Source organism: Apteryx mantelli, chromosome 4 (assembly GCF_036417845.1).
Source record: "Apteryx mantelli isolate bAptMan1 chromosome 4, bAptMan1.hap1, whole genome shotgun sequence".
In the NCBI taxonomy this organism is placed as follows: Eukaryota; Metazoa; Chordata; class Aves; order Apterygiformes; family Apterygidae; genus Apteryx; species Apteryx mantelli.
The window spans coordinates 61,482,456-61,507,385 of record NC_089981.1 but is presented as its reverse complement, the minus strand read 5'-3'; the positions used below and the strand labels follow the sequence as shown (position 1 = coordinate 61,507,385).

Sequence of the window (24,930 nt, the reverse complement as noted above, 5' to 3'; positions counted from 1 at the left end):
AGGATCTACAGGAGGCAAGAGGTCTTTTTTCTCTTGTTCATCTTCCTCTTCATCTGTGCTATATTCTTCCATTGTTTCTCCACTTGCAAAGTGAATAACCCTCCTTGGAATTTTTTTCTTCTTTCCTATGACACCCAGCTCCACATTCTCAAAGCCTCTTTCTCCATTTGCAAGTTGCTGTAATGAAAATAAGATCATTATTTCAAGTATAAGCTTCTATACGATAAGCTGCAAAACTGGAAAAATTCTCCCTCGAAAAACTTCACAAGGTATTTAAAATATTTTAGATTATTTAGGATATAAAATGGATATTAGCAAGAACTTGGCTGTAGGTGAAGGATACTGCTGAGAGATTTTTGCTTGCAGATACCTAAAAAACTGATCTCTTCACTAAAAACAAACAAAAAAATTGCCTTCACTTCACTATGGATGAGGTATTAAAAACATTCTGTTCAGAAAACACTCAGTTTCTTAGCAGGAATTTTCTTTACAAAATTTGATGAGTAGGTAAATGTTAATATTTAAAAGTATTGCTGGTTTCTGAATTAATATCTACTGAAATTAATAAAGCAGTTTATAGTTTATAGTTGTCTCTTTGCAAGTTTAGAGAGATACCTCCAGTTACAAAACAGAACTGAATGAAGAATAACCACACAGCCAGGCTCAAGCTTTAAAAAAATGCACCAAGGAATCTGCCTCCGTGGGCTTTCATCAGAAATCACGTTGTATGGTCCCTTGCACTTACAAAGAACAACACTTACTTTTGTGGCTAAGGACATATGAAAAAAGAAAAGTAAAATGTTCGGGTTTTTTTCCTTCCAGCTGCTGAATGCTGCAATGCATTCTTCGAGTCACAAATGTCAGAAAAAAAATACAGTTCTAGTTCAAAGGCCAATCAGCAATTCTTTAGGGTAACAACTCCTGTTGCTGGAGAGTTTTAGAAAGTATTTGTACTGTATCTATCAAAATGGAGCTTTTGTCTTGGCAGAGCTTTTAGATATTACTGCAACAAATACATAAAACTGCTTTGAAAACATTTCTGTCACACAGACAAGCACACGGAAATCAGGAAACGTTAACCACATGGTTTTAATGTGCCATAAAGGTTTTTTAAAATGGTGAGACTACATAATTTAAAATATATCATAATGTTCATATGCAAGAAGATTTGTGCATGCGCAAGCACAGAATTAAGGTTGCATAAAATGGTCATGTTCCAATTTTTCAGTTCTTGTCTATGCAACCATAACAGTCTTCACAAATCATAAACCAAAATTATTAATAAAAACACATTTTTTTTACACAGTTATAAGAAAGCCCTTAATCATTATGAGTGTGGTACCGCCATTCCTGTCACTTTTGCTACATTACATAAATTTTCCCCTGGGACAGGAGAAAGCTGTGGAGAGCAGAACCTTGCACTGTTTTTCTTCATGTCAGGCAACAGATTTTTCTCATGCCCACAGAGAAGAGGGAAGGTAAATAAAGATCATGTGCCAAGCTCCACAGCGTGGAGAAGGAGCACACTTCCATCATCTTTCCCAATCCTAATACAGCAGCTTCAGAAAATTGCAAGTCATTACAGCTTAATGTAGTGTATCTTCAGTTACTATGGGCACGCTTTGTACACTTTCTTAGAAGAGCCGAGCAGAAAGAAGCAACAAGTTTCAATAGTATAATTCAGCTGAAACAGCAATACATTTTCATACAGAAACACAAAACTGACCATCCTGGGCTCAGAATATTCTTTCCACTGAGTCTCAGTCTTGCAAACAGAGCAGTAGTAGAATATCAAAACTACAAAAATATGAATGTTGAAAAAAGTTGGACAACCTAAGTACAGGGAGCAAATACTGAATGTCAGTTATGTATTTTTTGGAGCAAAGAGCACCATAGAATCATCCTTTTACGAACATTTCACATTCCTTTTTTGGCCTAGTACAATGACTCCATTTTTCATGTTTAGTCATAGTACTGAAGGGCACTCTTTCTTGTGACATAGCTCACAAATATTATTATAGTAAGCAGCATGAGCCTGTCCTACAAGCTCCTCTAAAGGCATAGTCTCTTCTGATTTTGGCTCATTTAAGTCAAATGCTTCATATATATTCTGTTTTAACTTAGGAAAAACATATTTAATATTAAAAGTTTCAAAAGTAGGCTTTAATTCCCTGGTTGTGGAAACTGTATACTTTTCAAGCCTTCCAGCACTACATTCATATTACCTACAATAACAAAAACCCAGCATGGCTGATACTGGTACCAAGTTTCAGACAAATGTAGTAGTTCAAGAAAATAAGCAGATAAAGTTATAGATCCCTTGATTTAAGGAGTGCAAGGAATGATGAATCCACTGCTTCCTTTGGTAATCTGGTTCAGAGTCTTAAATTATTAAATAAAATAATTCAGGTTAGTTGTTGCTTTAGTTATTACATTGTCAACGAAACTGGATGCTGTTTTTAGTCAACACTGGTATTTGTGGTTTAATTTTTACATGCACAACATCAATGACAGCCAGACAGCCAATCCTCTCAGCTGAAGCAGAAAGTCCAGCATCAGTTAATATCTCACTTGTCTTGCCAACATGATCTATCCAAAATGTGGCATCTATACCACCAAATATGGTTCTACCATACAAATATCATCTAGGCTCACTTTATAGCTGAAATATTACAGTATCTGGTGCTTGAGACCTTACAGATCTGATCTTTCTTTCCGATTCAAAAACCTGTTGCAAACATCATTCTTCTAGTCTACATCTTTGGTCAGGTTACCACCTTGTTTTTTTCCCCACAGGCTTGTCCCTCTTTAACACATGAAGATGAACACTTGGCCTCTCAAGACCTGTATAACCTCATACTATAAAAGTATTAACTTCAGTTTCTATTCTGTCATTTATTCAACCTGAAAGACAATCCCCTTTGTGCTTTCTGCCATGCTACCTAACACTCTGAAGGAACTCACTGCGAACATTATACAGCTATTCCCCCCTTTTTTTCAAATGCCCCCTTGGAATTTTTCTTTGCTTTATGATATCCATACAAACCTTGGCTGTGGGAGAACCAGCAAGCTGAAATTGCTGTTGATCATTTACTATTTTTCACCCATTCTCTCATCTCACCCTTTGGCCAGAAACACACAGACAGCAGGGACCATTTTGACTGTGTTAGTACAATGCCCAGCACAATGGAATTTCATAGTCAAAATGCCATAAATGGCAATAAAGGACGAGGTGTGCCAGGACACCTGCAAGTAAGCTAGTAGAGCTCTTACAACTAATATTAGCCAACACTATAACGTTCAGTTTTGTCAAAAAGAGGAAAAAGAAAAGCAAAAAGTAATAAGGGGATCAGACAATGTGGTTTGTCATCTCTTAATCTGCCAGACTCAGGTATTGTTAGGAAGGCTTATGATCCAAACATGAAAGTCAGTGATGGCCACTTCCACCCAAAAAGATGAGTCTACCAACCTGACGGTGGTTTTTTTTTTTTAAAAAAAAAAAAAAAAACTAGGTCAGTAATGCTTAACAAGAAATATTTCCAGTCTTGCCATCTTGATTGCCTTACTAATTTAATTTCTGTTACTTTGTTTGGCTGGAGTTTTTTGTTTTTGTGTGTCGTCGTCCTCACCCCCCCCAGATATCTTGGCTTTCTATGCTTGTGTTTCAAATAAAATTAAAACAGCAAGAGTTTTTCTGAAACAGAAGACAAAAAAGTAAGTGAGCCAAAAGATGGTTATAAGAAAAGAAATCCTAGTAATTACAAACATTAAAAAGATATCATAAACAGTGAAGTTGCAACGCATAAAGTTTTTAAGCATAAAGCTCAAGCTGTTTCAAGCGCCATTAGCAGAGAAGACAGGAGAGCTTGTCAGATTAAGGCTACCTAAGGCCTAGCATCCCTTATATGCGAGGCAGGTGATCTCCAACATACCTGCTAGCTTAACAGCACTCACCGGAAGCTGAAACCTGACTTAATCCAATATTTATCAGGCTCATTTGTAAGAGGCATTATTTACCCGGGGAAGCCGAAGACACCCGAGCCGCGCCCGCCCGCGGTGAACGTTAATTACAGCGCGCCGCGCGGACAGACAGCCGCCCTGCCACCTCAACGGCCAACGGCCGCCCACAGCGGGGAACCGGCCGCACCGGCGGTGCCGGCCCTGCCCGCGCCCGCCCGGCTCCCCGCCTCGCCTCCCGCTCGCGGAGCGCGAACCCGCGCCCGGGCCCCGGCCCCGCGCAGGCCGGAGCCGCCGCCGCCGCCGCCGCAGCCTGGAGGGCGCCCCTCTCTCCCCTCCGGGCCCCGCGGCCTCCCCGCCAGGCCCGCTCTTCTGCGGCGCCGCCCGGCAGGGACGGAGGAGAGGCCGCGCCGCCGGCTCCGGCCCCGCTCACCTGCTCGGGCTCCATGGCGCAGGGGGCAGCAGCGGCCCCGGCGGCGGCGGGGGGCGCGCAGTACAGGGTGATGGCGGACAGGCCCTGCTCCATCCTCCCTCCCGCCCGCCGCGGCGCCGGGGGAGGGCGGCAGCGCGGCAGCGGCCCGGCCGCGGCCCAGGCAGGCGAGCAGGCGGCGGCGCCGCCCGTCACGCGGCGGGGCGCGGCGGGCGCGGCGTTGCCAGGCGACCGCCGGGGCCTGCTCCGCCGGCAGCCGGCGCGGGCCGCCGCCGCGCCCGCTCTCGCACACGCACACACACGCCGGGCCGCGGCCGGGCCCTCTGCCCAGGGCACGGAGGGAGCAGGGCGGGATGCCCCCCGCAGCCGCCGGGCCGCGGCGGTCCCCTCCGCGCTGCTGGTGCACCGAGGCCCCGCGCGATGCCGTTTTTCAGTGCCACATGCAGGGCAGGGACCCACTGCTAGCAGTCATGCAGCGCTGTGCAAGGAGAATGCCAGAACTATTATGGATTTTGATCATTTTGATCCTCTCTCCACAGTACAGTGCTGATCTGAACCAGGAAAGACGCCTGGACACGAAGGAAGAGGCCAGCTGCCAGAGCAAGCCCCCTTCACACGGGCCCCAGTCTGAGCTGCTCACTGGGGCTCCGCCGCCCTGGCCTCATGCTCCTACACCACGTTCACCTGAGCCGCTCCTTTTATTTGATAAATACAGTCTGTTGCCTGGACAGAATGCAGAAGAGCAGGATTTTACCTCGGTGGATAGAAGCTTCCTTCTCACTGACCTCTTTCCCCTAAATGTGCGCTGAGGCCTCCCCACTGCTGAGCACCTGTGGCCAGAGCTGACCTAGGCAAAAGGTGCATTAGCCACCTCCTAACTGCTACAGAAGGCAGTTGGAGAAGGAAGTGTTCAAAACATCTTTTTTATGGAATGGAAGAGCGAATTGTTATTTTTAAAAGTAAGGATGCAATGGCGGTAACATGCAATGCAATTATGTGCAATAGGAAGAGCTGTCCTTCAGTCCTATACTAAGTACAGCTTCCAAAGAATTACAGTTTGTAGCACAGGTGGGCTCTTAAACCATTTCTTAGTTGTATCAAAGCATTATCCAGATCACATGACAAATTAAGGTCCCACAGAGAGCACAACAGAGATGTACCACCTGTACAATTATACTGTACTTGTAAAGGCAGAAAAGCAATTCCCCTTATGAAAATGACTTATGAATCTGTTTGCCACAGTATTTCACAGAATATACTATCAAATGTATAATTACAGAAACACACCTGACAATAATTAAATTACTATTTTTGATACTTCATGCCTAAGCATCTCTGCTAAAGAAATACTACTTAAAACTGCAAAGAAAAAACTAGTGTAGTATAAGGACATATAAATACATCTCATCCTTAGTTAAGTCTAAATCCTACTTAGCAAGTACTGATTGAAAGATGTTAACATCTATTAGAAGTCAATATTAAATCAGCCACCAGCTAAATTGTTCTTCCTTGCTTGTACTGCAGTGATAGCAGCTGTGCAGTAATACTGAGGTTAATCTTTCACAGAACAATTAGCATTGGCAGCTTAGACAAATTTAACAGATTTATCAAGTGTCAATATTGAAAATCCTGAGGAAAGGTAGAAAGACCATTATCATCAAATTAATGCGGTGTTGTGGCAAAAGCACACCTATGCCATTTGATGGCTATAATTTTGCATAAGGCGGCAGCAAATTGAAAAAGCATGCACCAACAATCCATGAGTTGGATCTGTTCCACAGCTGGCAAGATCAAATGTCTTCCACTAGAACTTTTACAGAACAAACACCTATTTTTTAGAAATTTTATATCCACCATCTTCCAGAGAATAAACATGCAGCAGTTACCTACTTCTGTATTAGTGTGCACTGATAAGCGTATGCTTATTTCAAAGTTTATTAACATACTGTAACCAAAGAAAAAAGGGTGACTACAGGATATCACTGATTTTGAAATAAGGATACAATTCTAAAATAGAACTACTTAAAAAAAATAGCAAAGCAAAAAGACTCGAGCTTATTTTGTATGTTAGCTCCTTCTAGTGGCTTTCCCTGACTAAACACTTCATTGCTTATTTCAAATTCTCAATGAACTTTACATTTAGCCATTTGTCCAGATATCAAAACAGAAAAAAAGATGGTCAAAACTTCCACCATGTCACCTTTATTGAAGATACTGCAATAAATAGCCACTGCATACATGCAGAGAGATGGAGTGTTCTCAGTGCCACACTCCCCCAGCTACTTCTTCAATTTCAAATCTGGCCATCTATGCACTAAGACCTGCATGGAAAGCTAGACCTCCATCTTCTAGTTCTTCATTTTCCTGTAAAGTTTGTTTGCCTCTCAGCATTTTAGGTTTCTTGTACGCCAAAGAGAACTTCTCTGCAAAATAGGGCAGGATGCTGTGGAGGATAGGCCTAACACATGCAAACAGCACAAGAAGAAGAGTTGTTACTCATGACGCTTCCTAGCATAGTAAGTTTTACATATCCTCTCCTAGCTTGATGCAATTAAGTCTCTGATTCAGAATCCCAAACTGAAAGAACATATAGGACATCACAATTTCTGTTCTCTCACATGAGCTTTAGGGTTTTCTTCTTCCCATAGACTGTGCTCTGCAGGATCTAAACATCACAAAATATTTCCCACACTCCCTAAAAAATGTTATTCTTCTATAAAGCTGTGAGGGAATTATATAGGAGCTCCTATACAGTTGAACTCTTCTGTGAAGCCCCTGCAATACGAACCTATACCCACTTTTCAACTTCAATTCAGATCTTTAGACAATTGTTCCAAACAGGCTCTGAAGTCTGCTCTATCAAGCATGTCAAGGTAAGAGCTCACTTCCACGGAACTGGTGAGCAATATACTGCTATTTGTTTATCTCAGGGTATACCTTTGAAATAAAATTAATGCATCTTATATTTCCAAGGAAATGCCTTCTGAACTTGCATTTACCAAGTCAGGCAGCTAGTGACAACTCTCTTCCTGTCTGGTAGCAGCCATATACTAAAACTACACACTAAAACTAAGCACTAAAAATTATTGTGTAATGAATTGAAAAAGAGTTAATTGTTGATAACTTGGCAGTCTCTGATCAAGCCTGTACAGAAGCACAGTGCTTCACTGTTCATCCTCAATATGCCTATTCTTTTTGTGTTTGATTTCCATCGGAGCATTCAAGTTAACTATCCCCTCTCCCCTACCGTGTTCCAAAACACAAAATTTATTTGCCACTCTTAATGCAATATACAAAGCAATGCAGCAGTTTTTTTATTGCTCACGTAAAGAACTTAAAAGACTATAAAGTAAAAACAAAATAAGCAGTGTCAGTAAACACACACAACAGACAAGTAGCTGAGGACAGCTCCTACAAGCGCATGATATGCAAGTGTTCAATCTTCTGTTACACTTAAAATACTAAGAAAGATCCAAATTAATTGAGCCTTTTACAGACTGATATGTAGTGTTGCAGTGAATGGCATACCTAAAGATTTGTTAGCATCCTCTATGTGTAGAATATATATGCCATCAATAGTGCAGAATAGTTCAACATGTCATGAACTGTAAGTTACAGTATGCCTTATGTTTTATTAGCACAAGAGCATAACTACCTACATAAGCTATTCACTTATCAGGTGTGTTAGCTGCCACCTCCTCAAACAACTGGCTGATATTAACAGATGAACATGCTAATTTTAATTGCTGCATTTAATTATCATCTCATCTAAGCAACAGAAATGGGTGTCCATTGACAACCCAAATATTTTGCAGTATATTAAAAAAATTCGTGATACACCCTCTTTGCTTAACATAAGGGTGAACCATCTTACAGTATTTCCTAATACTTATGTCAGATTTTAAGGTTCAATTATTTTCCCTATTTTCTGAAATTTGCCTGCAGATTCTGCCTATTTCAGACCAACACAGTGGACTGAAATAGCACAAACGAATTCTATAGGAACTTAAGATCAGATTGCAGCTGTTACATGAACTGGGGGCAATACAGTCTGTCAAATACAGCTGTCTATGGCTGTTCAGTATGTAAGTTCAATAAAGGAACAGAATTCTAGCTACTATGTATTTCAGACTGTCATCTTTATAACAAGACAACCGCTTAATTAGCAGTTGGTATGAAGATTATCAAGCTGTCACATATACCAAAGATATCTGCGTACCTGTATAATTTTAGTAACTTGATTCTTTATGTATTAGGAAAGAAGGATACAGTTCTGCAGAACAAAATTTTGCACAAAACTGAGTGTAACACATACACCTTCTTCTAAAAATGCTCCAGTGAGAAAATCTGAGCAGCAGTACCACCAAGTTTTAGGTGCTGAACTATTGCCATAGCATTTACGTCAAACATTAGTCACAGTAGTAATTAGAAACAAGTCAAACAGCAGTCATTTTCAGTAAGAAAATAGTCTCATTACATGCTAATAAAGGATAGCTATGAAAGAATTAAAGAAAAAAATGCTATTCCCTTATTTATAACCACTTTTATTTTACAGTATATTTGTGACATTTTATGTTACTATGACCAAAGATCAGGGTTGTTTACAAATATAATGGCTGCCATTTGATGTAAACAATTTTAAAATGTCTCTAAATATTAAAATTTTACATCATGATTTTGTTTTATTAAACTGAATTACCCTTTGTGCCATCAGGTATTAGTGGAGAGGAACTAATGTAAGCAAAAATAATTTTCAGAAATTAGATGTAGAAACTGAGAAGCCTGAATAAGATTTCAAAACACCACTCCCCCCATCACTGTAAAAAGGAAGAAAGAAAATCCTTTCACTGAAGTTGCAACAAACTGTCAGTCAACCAAGTCCATTTTTATTAAGGCTTCTTTACATGTTATTGAATCCCATCATGCCTTTCATATTCCCAGCAGCACCTTGTTGAAACTGTCTCATCATTGACTGCAATCCTGCCATGCCACCTACAGAAAAGTGAAAACATGTATTTGTTAATTAACTCTGAAGCACAGCCATGCTCCTTCTGAGGTGTCATTATAGCACATATAATGTAATCTGAAATATTATACAAATGCAAAAGCTGAAGAAGATCAGTCAGGTTTAAATGAGGACATCTTCATCAAAAAAGGACAACTGAGTAAATAACTATAGAAAGACCTGCAAACACCAGATTTAAAGTGGGTTTTATGAAGATGATCTCTGCATTAAGTTCCAGACAAAGGAAAAACTCAGAAGGAATGATCATTATCAGTTGAGAAGGTTCCAATATGGGAGTCTTTACTAAAGGCCGCTCTTGTCAAATTCAATTATTTGAGGTAAAGTTTAGAAAGATGGGAAGTTTAGAAATAGACATGCTTTACCAAGGCCTGTTAGATATAATTGCTTTACTGCTCTATCACTTCAAATGTTAACTTGGGAGTTTAATCCAAATGAAGAGGCTAGACTAAGCACTGGTAAGTGCAAAGCATTCCTAACATGCAGACTAAGTTTTCTGACTCTCATTAGAGGAGCTAGAAATACTTAATACTGATATACAATATATACAGACACATTCTCACATTGCACTCCTCACTTCTGTAATATTTAAAATGCACCACTGTAATTTCTTGGTAGTCCTTTCTTGAAGCTGTAAAAAAGGCAACACATACCCATATGATGAAGAACTCTTGGATCCATCATCTTTGCCATCTGTTGGTTCAGTTTGGCCAACTGAGATGGGTTTACATTCTTTGACATATCGCCACCTTAAAAACAAAACAAAAAACCCCACACAAATGGATTAACATACAAGGCTAAAACTAGAAGTAGTTTACCTCCTAATTCTGGATTCAAATCCATTCAAAAGTTACTATGCTAACTGCTTCATGGTGTTTAAGGATGAACACCCCCTGCCCCACACACAACAGTTTAAAGTGTCAGTATTGTAGTACTAATGAACTCTACGTTGATAAAGCTAAAAATACAGTATTTTTCCCTGCCTGGTTACACATTAGCAGCATGAAAAACAGTATAGCTCTTACCAGTTACCTTAAAGAGCTTTCAAATATCATGAAAATGAATTAGCTACAACCCACTTCCTGCTCTACAGTCAAGTCCCCTTTTCCTCTCCCAACATCTAATATACATTTTTTATCTTTCTCTTTGTCCACACATCAAGCGACCTCCACCCTGAGTCAATAAATGTTTTACTTTTTACCTTTGAAAAGCCCTTTGATACCTCCCATCTTTTTCACCATCTGCGCAAACTTAGTGTATTGGGTCAAGAGCTCCTGAACATCTCTGGTAGATACACCTGAACCTCTTGCCACTCTTTGGATTCTTCCTGGCTGCTTACTGAAAACTTTGGCACCATCTGTACTGTCAAGTTCTGCAATTAGCGTAGGAAAGAAAAATCCATTCAACAAACATTAAACATCTGTGTTACAACCTGATAGCACTAATAAGAACAAGTTTGCTGAGAATTTAGAATACAAAACTTAGTTTAGACTTAGCTCCTTAGAATACAGAACTAGTTTTAGAAATGACAATGCAGAATTGTAGAGAAATAATTGAGGTATAATATTTTATGGGAACAGCACTGAATTGCCGGCCTCTTTCCTATGTTAATCATCATGATGGAAAAAATCTGTCAGAGCTAATTATGCTCTCAGCTTACCCAGTGCAAGCTATATTAATGGGTTTAGCAAAAGGGTAAGAGCATGCTTCTCCCTCCAAGTTTCACACCACATTTCGGTGTGTCAATTAGACACAACACACCTTGAACTCCAGGGAGCAGACTACACCACTGGGTAAAGAAGCTTGAGGGTGGGCAGGAAGATAGCAGTGCCGGACTAAAGATGAATGCAACTTTTTAATGTGCAAGTATAGTAAGTTAACAATTTAAGAGGCAAGCTACACTTCATTAAAATAAATACACTAATTTGAATAGAGCACTTTGAAATCTCACCTATTCTACACAAGAGAGCAGCAAGAGGATCTCAGCTGTCACAGTAAATTTCTAAATATTTGGACTTATTCAGAAAGTTTAAGCTACAGGAACACAAATGTACCCTTTGCAATTTGTAAGAGTGATTACTCCTCTCCGTTGTCTGTCATTGTAAATGCCTTACACCCAACTTGTTTCCAAAAGGATCTCTGTAAATAGGACTGTTCAAAAATGGAAAAATAAGAAATAGCGATTGAAGTTTGCTTTACCTTGGTCATTCATACTGTCCATTATAGTCATCAATTTCTTTAGCCTTGCCATTGATTCCTGTTCGTTGCCTTTACTCATGAAGTCTGTTCCAAAACCAGGGATCATACCCTAGTTTTAAAATGTAAAATGAAAGCTGTGTCAGAGTATGCAAAACTAACTTGAATTAAGCAGCCAGAAATGTAGACAGCAAGTTTAGTTCAGCAGATATATATCACAGAAGTAGGCAAATCATTTCACTGCTTTTGAAAGTTCTTCAAACATAAATGAGAAGCTGATAAAAAAGAAATATTTGGGCGGGTAACTAACCAAGATCTGACTGAATGGTCCCATTTTCATGATGTTTTGGAATTGTTCATACATATCTCTTAGTGTAAATTGACCTGAAGTACAACAAAAATAAAGTTAGCAAAGGTCACACTAACATTTTAGCATTACCCTGTAAATATAAACAATAATAATTGAGAGAGGACAGTGCATAGCTGTCACATAGTGCATAGCTAAGTAGACAAATAAACCTCTTTTCCACCATTAATGTGGCTAAATCATTTTGGATGGCACACACTTAAGAGTTTTAAGCCAGTTAATGTGCAGTTATAGCACTACTTGTCGCTTGATGAAAAGCACACAACTCAATTTATTTGACTACCATATTTATTAAAGAAAGACAGACCAATGCACTTGAGTTAATTTGTGATATATGCAGTGACAAGTAACTCAGTGGTCTACATTTTGTAAAGAACCTGCCATGACTAGTTCATGGTAATACACCTGCTGTTTAGGCTTAGGGAATAACTTACCGTGTTTGAGCTTCTCTATGAGTGCTTCATTATCATCCAACTTTAACTCATTTACTTTATCTATCAATCCTTCAATATCGCCCATACCTAGAAGACAAAACCACCTTTTCAAGTTGACATTAAAAAAAAAATTATACTTTGACTTTCCATTATCCAAAGTGTCTTTTAAGTATAGTTATAAGTAGTACGTACCAAGAAGTTTGCTGATGAAAGGCTGTGTTTTAAAGGGTTCAAAGTCATCTATGTGTTCGCCCGTTCCAATAAAAATAATAGGACTTTTTGTGGCAGCAACTCTGCAGTAAAATATATTTTATATTTTACTCAAAAACAAATTATATTAATATTTTATTAACATCATCAGCTAGGCACCACCAACATAATGCAACCTGTCCAAAGTATCTTTCTTACTCAAACTATGAATGCAAAACATTCAACATTTAGGATCAGAATGGGTAGCTGGCAATAGCTGACATGTTTCTACTTTTGGCACTTTGAAAAAAAAAATGCAAACTCTGCTTCTACTACACTCTGCTTTCAAAATGATCAATAGAAATGTAAGTTCCTCATTTTCATTGCTGAGTTTCAGAAGCAAGAGGACCGAAAGAAAAATGAATCATGTCCACTCCATCCTAGAATTGGGAGGTCAGATGAGACAGGCATTGATTATTTTTTCTTCTGGGTTCCTCTCACAGACAGCAATCTCAATTTCAATACAGGAAAAAAAGCTTATGCCTTCTACAAAAGAAATAAAGAGAAAAATCAAAACTTTTGAGGAATCAATCACTGGCAGCAGCTATTAGATTAATTCAGCTTCCAGTCTACAGAAAGTATAAAACATACAGTGGCTTCTTAACGCATGCAAGCTCATGACAGCTGGAGCTCACTTTTGGTATTTATATTTTGCTCATAAGTTTAGTTTTCTATCACTCCATTATAAACAGCAGCAAAATGCAGATGGCAGTTTAAAGAACTCCAACACTTAAGATCAAAGTCAGACAGTGATTTAGCAAGCTGGTGTCAGATAACAGACTGTTTTGTCAAATCATCTTGGCTCCATACAAGCTGCATCATTCAAATGCAGCTAGAAATTACACGTCATCATATAAGGTTGAAGATAAACGCGACCATTTCTGAACAGTGAAAACTGTCAAGATACAGCATAGCACATGGGAAGCCAAATGAGGAAGAAGAAAATTCAGGAAAGCATGACTGAAGACTATGTTACTGGACACTGACAACCCAGAAATTTGATCTGCGTCACAATTTGAGGGCCATTAGATGTGACATGCTGGAGTTTTTCCCTTTTGGAAAAAGCCTTGGGCATTAAATAAGCAACAAACTTTTCAGGTGAGCTATGTCTATTAAGTCCAAAATTTATCTTTTTAATAAAAATTTCTGATATGAAAGATGTAATAGAAATAGTTGTTTATAATGCTGTTCTAAGAAGACAGAAGTTTGACATGTGACACAATCACAATGCAATGTTGGAAATATATCACAATACCTGATTCTGATAGACATTAAATGTCAACAGGGCCACTAGAAGTAGGATAAAAACATAACTTACTGACTTAAATCTCTACATCCTGTGGAATACAACAGTAACACTTTCATGGAATAGGTTTCTGCAAGACACTAACACGTTTCATGGTTGTCCAGACACTGCATGTGTCCAGAAATTGTACACCCTATTATATCACAGTACTTACGCACTAAGAGCGCCACCTCCTTTTGCATGTCCATCAAGCTTAGTAACAATAACAGAGGCTACATCTACTTTATCTTTGAAAGCTTTAGCTTGAGCTTCACAAGCTTGGCCAATGGAAGCATCCATCACATAAACAATGTTATCTGGTTGCTGGGAAAAAAAAAAATAAAGAGAGAGAGAGAATATAATTGTTTTCCGCTTTCTTAAATTGTGCTCACGTGTCACATTCAGCGCAGAACTTAATGCAAGAACAGTTAGTATGTAAGAACGTTAGTACATTTTCTATTTGAACACAGGAAAACACTTCTTCACTGGGTGGGTGGTTGAACACTGGAACAGGTTGCCCAGAGAGGTTGTGCAGTCTCCATCCTTGGAGATATTCAAAACCCAACTGGGCATGGTCCTGGGCAACCTGCTGTAGCTGACCCTGCTTGAGCAGGAGGGTTGGATCAGATGATCTCCAGAGCCAGTGGTCCCTTCCAATCCCACATATTTTGTGATTCTGTAAAAGCTGTGCACACTTTAAAACAGAACAACATCTGCGTTTTTATAAACAGTCAGTATTCTCTAAGGACCATTCAAAAATTCTTATGCTGCATTACTATTTGTGAAAGACAACTTACAGCATAGAAAATTTAACAGGTTAACAGTTATTACTTATGTTTTGAATCATTTTAGCCAGCATCTGAGCCAATAAGCTCATTAGTACACACAAACAATTAATGTCAAACAACAGTTCCCATTTGTTTTTTATGTTGAGAGCTCTTCAAGATGCCCCATTCCTCTGAAAGCAAGTCATGTATTAGCAAGAGTTGTGTGGGAAGTGTCATAGTCTTATGCCAGATCACAGAATCACAAACTTGCCAGACCTTCTAAACCCATGCAAAAATCATCAGCTTCATTTACATATCCAAACTGTTGAAAGATACCCAATAATCCTCTCTGTTTCAAGGCAAATATTCATGGCAGTCATAAAAACCTTGGTAATATGCATAGCTACAGAAAATCTTTTATTCTAGTTTGTCACTGCAAAGATCCCCAAAATGAAAAATTAAAGCAGTAACTATAGTCTAGTTACATGCAAGCATCCTTGAATTGATAGATACAAGAATTAAAACTGGCACAGAACTACCAAGCACCAATCATCCAGCCTTAGTTTATTATTCATGTTTGCATGAATATGTTTAAATATTCAGTCTGTAATTTCTATTATATTCTAGGAGCTCAAGTGCTGACACATGCCAGAAGAAACAAACCTGCATAGAACATCTGGAGATGAACAATGAACTGTAGCCAAATTACTATAACAGAAGTTACTGTATTTCTTGGAACTACTCACTATGGCATTAGCAACTTGTAACATCTCTTCAAACAAAGAGTCTTCCTGTTTGTGACGTCCACTTGTATCAACAATGATTATCTCAAAGTTTTCATTTTTAAATTTCTCCACACCTTCTGAGGCAATTATTACAGGATCCATTTCTGTGTAACTGATCAAAGGCAAAGAGAAACATCAACATATGGGCGAATCCTCGCTCCCAAAGAAAACCTTTCATTACTTGACTGTAAACTTGTTAATCATAAATCCACCTAAATTTCAAGACAGACTCTCTCCTATGTCAAGGCAACAACTGCTTAAGTGAAAACATGACTTCCTAAGCAATTTGCTTTTACTATCTAGTGAACTGAAACACGAAGTACTTTCTATCCATCGCCCTTGCTGAAGACTGAACTAGGTTCTGGTAGCCCTTCCTTCAGATAAAATACAACTGAGCACCTAATCAGTGCACTTTCAGTGAAGTGTAGCAGAAAGTGATTTACTGATATACGAAAACTATTTTAGGTCCACTGCTGCCACTACTTGACAATAAAATTGAAGGGTTCAAAAATCTCTTGATCTGTAAAGATGCTATATGGATGACTTCCTGAAAATCTGCATGTGTCTGGTCAGGTCCTTAAGCTGTAACTGCTGCAAGCTACAAGAACATTCTAGGGAATTATCCCTAGATGTCTGATCTGTTCTTACACTCTCCCTGTCATCTACTACTGGCAACAGTATACTGACCTAGACAGACTTCTAGCCTGACCAGAGCAACTATTACATTAATATCTAAATAATTAGGCAACACAAAATGGAGCTTAGTACTTGAAATGTTCAATAAGGAACAATACATTGTTAGAGCAGAACTGATTCCAAACTCCAAACTGGTTTTGAAAGATGCTTACCTCCCATAAAAGGGAATTCTTGCTTTTGTGGCATTCTGCTTTAACTGGTCAAAAGCACCTGTAAGACAGACAGAGTCAAAGGACTATCTAAAAATCTTTAAATATTGGAGATAATACAAATAGTCATTAATGATTTGGTTCTTTACCTGCTCTGTATGTGTCTGCGCATATTAAACAAGTCTTCCAACCTTTCCTCTGATAGAAGTATGCTAACTGTTAAAGAGAAATCCAAAAGATGCAGTCATACCAAAAGCTCACTAGAAAATATGACACTGTATAACAGCTTGTAAGTCACCAAGGATGCAGAGTCAAGCCAGCCTTCCTCAGTTATTCTGCCTACAACTGAGTTCATTTAGTAACAAGTACCAAATGTTGCCACCTCCCTTATTAAAAAAAAAAAAGTGTTATAAAAATAACCATTCATGGTTAGATAAAAACAGTTGCTTGACTCAGCTTCTGATTTCAGTTTCCTGAGCTAGGAATGACTATAAATAGCCACAGTTCCCATTTTACTAACTCCTGGATTCTGTTTACTCATAATACTGCAGATAAGAATAGCTTTTAGAAACTACCCAAAGCATTAAGTACTTCAACATTAACTACCATCACGGCTACAGCTTGTACATCTCTTTGCTTCTTTACTTCTGGGACGAAGGGTGGGGGAAGATATTTCTATACCAAGGACATGTTTTAAAGCAATGGTAGGAATCTTTAGTTTCCTGTAACAATGGGCTTTACTAGTACAATGCACACTCGGAGAATGTCTGAGTCACTCATTAAAATACTTCCAAAATATGGTTTGTCTACAAGTAGCAAAAGGAAACTCTTAGGAATTCAGAACATAGATATATTTAGTCTAGTCCTGCATATGAATCTGTGAAAGACAAGATGACTTAAAACATGCAACAAAAATCAGTCAAGTCATTTTTCCATAGGATAATTTTTATTCCCAACAACCATCATAATTGGGGTAAGCCTTGATTCAGAGCATTCTTTTTTAACCTTAAAAATATTGATCTAAATGTTCTTACTGAGTTGGGGGCTGGAAGAGGTTTCACACCACCCACTTATACTTAACAGAGGCCAATTTCCACTGGTTCCATTAACTAGCTAATGGAAGGAGACTGACTCCACTCACGGTACTTGCATTAGATCCAAGAAGTAAGAAATAGATAGAATCTTTGTTATCCATATACAATACTGTTTCATCAAGTGTTTAGTCAAACAAACACACAATCTTGAAGCAAGTCCTACAAGCCATAAATTGGCCCAAAAAGAATATTGTTTTGGACATTCAGCTCTTGTCTCAGAAACTGCTCTATGTTGTAATCAATTGGCACTTTACCATAATAAATACAGCACAGGTAACAGAAGTCCTACCAAAGGGCTTAATGAAAAGTGCAAAAACATCCAAACCAAATCAAAAAACCCCAAACAGATTAGTGAAAGTTACCTTTGAACAGGTTGTTGTTTTACCACTTCCCTGCAACCCAACAAACATTATAATGTTCTGTTTTCCTTTGGTAGGTGTCCATGCTTTGACCCCAGGATCTACAAGCTATAAAACAAAGCGTAACATATGTTGCAGAACTGAATTTCAGAAGCACAGAATTGTTAGTGTCACATTTGGCTAGGCTAGGTGCCTGGTTTTATTTTTAAAGGGGTAAACTGATTTTTCTATACTCTGTCTTAATTTGTGTTAGACACTTGTTGATTTACTGTGAACTGCAATAGCCTGTGCAAGCTACCTATATATCATACAGCATCATACATAATCATTCTTCAACACTAACAGCGTTAGCTTCTTTCTAAAGCCAAGCACTAGATTCGGGGTTGCCTGTATATATGTCACACATATTCCAATCAATATACATGAACATGTATGATCTCCACCCCACCATCAGTGCCCAAGATGGACCTCTTCTGGTGAGAGCCCTTGAGTACAAGACTGATTGTAGGGCTAACTGCCTCACTTCTTGCACAAGTAGAAGGTACCTACATTCCAGAGAGCCATTAGGGGCAAGTGCAGATTTCACAAGAATAAAGGTCTGTTCTGTTAATTGGAAAGAGGACACACTACTGACACCCAGACTCTGACTTGATCAAGCAGACAAATAGAAAGAAAATATCCCCCCCGCCCCCCACAAAGAACCCCCACAACTTTTCATAGAGAAACTGAATGGCTTACACAAAGGCTTATAAGTAGTTTGAGCAAATCTTCACTAAGGTAGCAAAGATGTATTTCTGGGATAAGCCAAAGACATTCCAGAAACTAATAATGCTTTTCCCTTTTTTTTGTCTTTAAATTTCAACTGCTTAAAAGCTTCAAAAGCTTAATTGAAGTTAGTCTGAGAAAGACATCCAGCAAGTAAAGTTTCAATCAGAAAAAACACTATATTTTTGCAGCTCTGGAATAACTTTAGAACAGGATACGCAACAACCCAAACAGGTGGTACACCTATAACTGCAGATAATGTACTAGAATCTCAAAATTTGGCTTGCTATTGTACTGTCTACATAGCTCAGGCTGTATAAAAAAGTGATGTAATACAGAATTTCAAAGTCCTACCTTAACAAGTTCCTTAAAGACAGCATGCTGAATCATTTTTCTTTTGTTTAGGCCAGATGCCATCTCTTCAAGATCAATTGCAGACCTGAGTTTAAGAAATGTTTTTAATAAAACCAAAGCCATGAAACACCATATAGCTGAAAGCATAATTTCAAGCTAAATATAGATTAATTCTCTGCAACTGGAGCAGCACTCTGATTTGCCTTGATTTTTCAAGTAGAGTGTATTTTTAAGAAGTGACATGTATTAGAGACATTACTTTTGTGCAGAGGACAAAAACAATTTACTAGAATACTTGCATATTTCAGACCTGCCTCTATTTGAATTACACATCTGAAAATAGTCAGGGTAACAGTACTGATCATATGTACAGACTATTTATATGCCGCACAGAACATGCAAAGATGCAGTCCCTAGAACTTGTCTATCCATTATATCACCCAACTGACAGCAACTTTTTTTTTTTTTAATGGAAACAAGAAAATAACAGCAATAACTGGCTAACTTATTTTGGAGGAAGATTCTTTTGATAGAACTGGCTAGACATTTTGTCAAAACTACATTTTCCAGTTAAAAGGGAAATAGAGTCTCGAAGGTGAGCTGGGTTTGTAAGAAAACCATATGCAAGCTAAAAGTTATTCTTCTGTAACCCCAAAATACAACTGTTACAGACTTTAAAAGTCAAATTCATTATTTTGATTATTTTACTTACTTGACGTTTTCTCTGAGTTGCTTCACTAGTTTGATATTAACATCAGCTTCCAGTAATGCTGTACATACTTCTTTTAACATAGCATTTAAAACCTTCGGAGTATAAGAGAAAATGATTTTACAGTACACTGTATTGGCTAGCTTGAAAGGAAAGTGTTCAAATATGATCAATTTAACATATAATCAAGGCTATGAATTAAATGCACATGTTCCTATCATTATATTGAGTGACACATAAAAATTAAAAGTCTACGCATTTGTTCATGTGCAAACACCACTTAAGTTTGAAAGGGTCATGAAAAAGGAAGGTCCTCAATCTGTAATATGCATATTACAACAAAGTAACACAGAACACTTCCTAATGCGTTAGGAACAATGGCAACTTGTAAGGCAGCAAGACTTCCTAGACTTCCCTAGAGGCAAAAGCGTACTTACTCTTTGAAGACAGCTGTAGCAAGTGACAGATAAAGCAAGTAACAGACAGCCATGCAATAATCTCTTGACACCATGCAATCTCTATAAATAAAAGTATTCCCTGAATGCAAGTCGGGCATACCGCTATCTGCATTCTCAGTGGAAACTGGACTACTGCTCTTGGGTATGCCATTCAGGCAAACAGGTGCCTTACTTAGGAACACAGTTTAACAGTTATAAGACTTTTGAACATGGGACTTGAATGGAAAGATTTTTTGAAAGCATTTAACACCTAAATAAATGGCCTCATTTACACAGCCTGAGGTCTTGAGGGAGAAAAGTTTGAACTGCTGGAAATAAAAAAAATGCATCAGGCTATATTTGACTTTGTTGAGATTTTGTTGTCTCCTACCTGAAGACTTGTTACAAACCTTTCCCTTATATACAAGCTTTAAGACTATGCCAACACCACTACAACCCTTGATAAGCCTACTTTCTAGGCACTTTAAGCCACAGATCATATGCCTGCCTACTTAAAAAAAAAGTTTCTAGCAATTTATTCATTCCAGGGGCACTTCTAAACCATCCCATCAGTTAACTTTTAATCTTGTTTTTTAATCCATACAACACAGTGTGCTTATTTATCATTTTAAATTTTTTAATTACAAAATATGGACTACACCAAGTCAAATGGCTTCTAGAACCACACACCATATTGGCTTGAATGCAAAGGCAGCATCAAACATAACCTTCACACTTCACAGGGAAAAGCTTACACTAAAAGTTATTTCTTTTCTGACAACTTCAGCTCCTACTAGCCTACTACACATCCACATAATCCAGCTGAAAACATGCCTCAGAGCGCTCTATATGGTCTCACAGCCTACCCTCAACCCAAACTTAGGCACAGATTTTGGTTCATCTCCTAGGAACGCTGTTCTTCACCTGTACAGCCACCAGGCTCTAGGACTCTCTAGCCATGGAACCACTATGCCTGAGGTGATAATACATGCCTAAAACCAGTTCTAGGTTTTGGCAGTACTAGCAGGGAGTTACAAATCTTTACGTAGAAATTTTACCTATAGGAAGAAGAGGTTTAGAAATAACATCAACCTACTTCAAACTTCTCGTTAACTTAACTTGGAGAGCAAGATCAGCCTAATCTATCAGCATTTCTGCTTTCTAAACGTTATAGCGCAATCACATAGGCGTATTACATACCTCTTCATTGATAATTGTAGCATTGCTCAGCGAGCGCAATGCTGAAGTTATTTTTCTTCCAAGATCTGCTAGAACCATTTTGGCGGCTTCAAATACAACTCAGAGGAATCTGGAAAACATTTAAAAAAACAAATTTAAAAATTGTTTAAGCTATGCCTTCTCAAATGAATTATTCCAGTATATTTTGGGTTAAGAAACCTGCTTTGCTATCCCTATCAAGGGCTGCACAGAAGTTTTACTTTTTTAATAATTATTTTTAGCAAATCTTGGCCTGAAGTTAATTTTAGGCTATCCTGATGGCCTACTTAAAAACAGAAATAACATACTGCAACTAGGAAGCATTTCACTGTATGGTATACTCGTGCACCCAGTTCGCCATGAAAAAGCAGTCCAGACAGACTTCCAGACAGAATGCTAATTGCTTTTTATCTTCTTATCAGCAATATGTTTCATGATACAATGAAATCAAGCAGGATAGCCTAGAAGCTCTGCATCCTGCACAGACAATATGATCAGAAGCAATACAATTTGCTAGCAAGGTTGAACATTATTGATCTGTTCTATATCTATCCTATTACAAATCAAACTGGATTTCTCATTTCAATAACCCTATGAACATGCTCGCATTTTTAATAGTCAAAATTCATGTGCTATCTTAGGACTCACTCTTACAGGGAGTCAGACAGTTTTTGTTCATTGCAGACAAATCTTCCATACCAGCTTAAAGTATGCCTCAACTCATAGTTAGAAAAATGACAACAAAAAAACTAATTTCTGAAAGGCATGCATAATCTAGTCAACACATGAAACCACTCAGCCTCCCTTCAGCCATATATCTGTTTCATTGGGAAGCAAGAAAAAGATGATGCAATAGCCAATACATACTATTATGAATTATCTACATAAAAACTTAATCTGTAGACACAAAAGAACAAATGCATTTTAAAGAAAATCCAAAAGAAACAGAACATAGTAGTGACTGCAAATGGAGTAATTCCTAAATTAGACTTAAGTGATAGAGAAGACGGGGGGTCATTAACAGAGACAGAAAAAAATGAGCAGAAAAATGGAGGTACAGCCTATGCAAGGTGACAAGATACTCAGAAGAACACATGACAGAAAAGCAACCTAAAATTCTGAAAATGGGCAAGCCAAAATTTGTCTGCAGAGCACAGAAGTCGCAGTGAAGTAGTTACTGCTGAAACAGTGCACTTCAGAGTCTCCTTATCTTCTGTTTAATTTCACAGTTGGTTTCTCATACCTAACTGAAACTACTCCCTTCTAAACAACAGAATTCAGGTTTAAGTTCTTCCTTTCAGAACTGAAAGCAAACTTACAAATATAACTAAAGCTTATGTAATCAAAGTAGCTGACATTTTTCTTTTTTCTTTTCTTTTTTTTTTTTTTTTTAAGAGGGGTAAGGGATGAAAACAGACAAGAAAGTCTGGTGCATTTAGTAAGAAGAATGTATCATTAGCTACACTTTTATCAATTTAAGAAAGGAGGCTACAAACAAGATAGGATGGAAGAAAGCTCTTTATGTACACTCACAGAAATTTACTACCTGCACTACAAGCTCTAAAAAGCAAGGCTTACCAGGTATTTATAAATAAACAAAAAGATATATAGTACACTAAATAAAACAAGTCTTCCATGCAAGCTGGCCTCCTGGGTGCTTTGCTTAGCTGAGAGTTAATATTGACATGGAGTTATCAGGTTTAAAAACAAACAAACAAAACAAACCTCCAATAAAACAAAAAGAGACAGCCAATCCCATCCCTCCAATATGGAGGCTATAATGCAGAACAAACCCCCAGAAGCTTCAGAAGATGTAGGATAAATTCAGCCTAAGTACTGGCCTCAGTTGTAGCAAGTGATGCAAATACATATACTTACATGCTTTACAGTTAATGTATGTTGTACGTACAAATGATTCAAAAGAGACATACATTATCATTAGATATTATTGATATCTAATATCAAAAAAAAATTGCCTATCCTTTATTAGGAGCTTTGCCTGCAAGATATTTGCAGATCATTAACAGGACTATTAATTTTCCCCAATTACTGAGAACTTTTGACAGGAGAGTTATCGCAGCCCTTTCCTCATCTGATGTCTAAAAGCTCTGTTCAGAATGTTTTCAAGCACTTTGTGACTGCACGGTCCAACTATTTTGTAAGTAAACAAGAAAAAATATGTGAGTTTGGATGCTAAGAACCACATGAAAAATACCAAGCTAGTGATCAGTATAACTTCTATAGCCATTTGGTGAGTCAGCCAACACTAGAGATAAGTAAACCTTACAACATGAACCTCATTACCTATCAACAGAAACAGTGTAGAAAATTCATTAAAAAAGATTTATATATAAATGGTCTATAAGATCATCTGCAGCTCTGATGGGGATATTCACCTTCTTACTTTGTTGGAAGAGGACTTCTACAAGACATCTGAAGTGGGAAAACTCAGTTTTCCTTACTGGGCATATTTTTAGAGTAATATTGAGAAGTTCCTTAGCATAAAAATAGCACTGTGCTTCAATAAGCTTTGAGTAGACAGAACTACAGCCATGGACAAAATTTATCAGTATACTTGGGTGTGAAAGCTATGAAGTTTAATGAGATGACCAACATACGGCAAGGTAAACACCCACAAAATTTAAAATGAGTTTCCACAATCCTATAGATCTCCAAATACAGAAAGTTAGATTACTGCCTGATAGATAAGTGTTTTCACTGCAGAACTACAGAAAATAATTTAACATGCTACTTCTAGCAGTCTTAAAATAAGAATAATGCAAATACTACACTAAGAGGCATGAGTTCGTTTAGGCGTTTTAATACAAATTGCTTTTGCTAGCATATTAAAGATTTATAAAGCATCAGAATTACTAAGGGATGCCAACTACTGAAATTAATGTCATTTTTCAACGTACAGTCCATCCAGGTTGTCAGTCATGCTACAGATGAAGATACATAAGCTGTCTTAGCAAGTAGCCAACTTGAGTTGGGAGATAACCAAAAGGGCATTAGCACTAACTGCACTGCAGAATGCATATATACGACATTCAGAGCACCTGCAGTTTTGGGAGAGCTTTCCAGCTTTGATACAGCACTACACAAACACACTGAACAAGTTTAGATCTGGCATTACATCACAGTAAATAAGCCTGCCTGTGCCACGTAGGGCTAGCGCTGAGTGAAGCAATGAACGCTACACAATCCGAGCTACCTTCTGAGAATCAGCCTGGACACCTCAGCACTGAGCTCCTGGACTACCGTTCTTCTGCATGAAAACTGCACCACGGAGAGGCTATTCTGCTTAGGACCCGAAAGCCTCGCTTTCGGGGGGAAAAAAAAAAAAAAAACACTGAGAAAACATCCTTAAGTACTTGTCAGGTTCACCGTCTTTTCCCCGTGCATCCAGAGCGGGCCGCGGGCAGGAGGAACCCGTCCTGGCAACCCGGGCCGCACTCGGGGCCCCAGAGCTCCGCTCCCACGGGGCCGGGGCGGCGGCCAGGCAGCGGCTCCCAGGAGCCCGAGGCAGACGGAGGCCCCCGCCCGGAGCCAGCCGCCGCAGCGCGGAGCCCGCCGCCTGCTTCCCGCCGCCAGCAGGGCCCGGCAGGACGGCGGCCGCCCGCCCCGCCGCAGCGCCGCCGGGCCCAGGAAGCCGC

The 24,930-nt window shown here is 38.7% G+C and overlaps 1 protein-coding gene across 3 annotated transcripts in view; it reads right to left on the bottom strand.

The window, feature by feature from the left end:
• Positions 1-24,930, bottom strand: part of LOC106482839 (signal recognition particle subunit SRP54) — a 36,693-nt gene that overhangs the window by 11,494 nt on the left and 269 nt on the right. The window contains exons 1-16 of one of the 3 annotated variants that reach the window (XM_067296728.1): positions 24,489-24,571; positions 21,257-21,365; positions 19,623-19,714; positions 18,911-18,995; positions 17,795-17,899; positions 16,488-16,554; positions 16,342-16,399; positions 15,455-15,605; positions 14,117-14,265; positions 12,600-12,700; positions 12,408-12,494; positions 11,917-11,990; positions 11,610-11,718; positions 10,612-10,782; positions 10,064-10,159; positions 7,679-9,379 (exon numbers count right to left, since the gene is read on the bottom strand). In XM_067296728.1, the coding sequence (XP_067152829.1) occupies positions 9,288-9,379; positions 10,064-10,159; positions 10,612-10,782; positions 11,610-11,718; positions 11,917-11,990; positions 12,408-12,494; positions 12,600-12,700; positions 14,117-14,265; positions 15,455-15,605; positions 16,342-16,399; positions 16,488-16,554; positions 17,795-17,899; positions 18,911-18,995; positions 19,623-19,714; positions 21,257-21,334 (1,515 nt within the window). In that variant the 5' untranslated portion in view covers positions 21,335-21,365; positions 24,489-24,571 and the 3' untranslated portion in view covers positions 7,679-9,287. Of the gene's footprint in view, positions 1-7,678; positions 9,380-10,063; positions 10,160-10,611; positions 10,783-11,609; positions 11,719-11,916; positions 11,991-12,407; positions 12,495-12,599; positions 12,701-14,116; positions 14,266-15,454; positions 15,606-16,341; positions 16,400-16,487; positions 16,555-17,794; positions 17,900-18,910; positions 18,996-19,622; positions 19,715-21,256; positions 21,366-24,488; positions 24,572-24,930 lie in introns of those variants that run through there. The other 2 variants (XM_067296727.1, XM_067296729.1) reach the window with 2 other exon arrangements.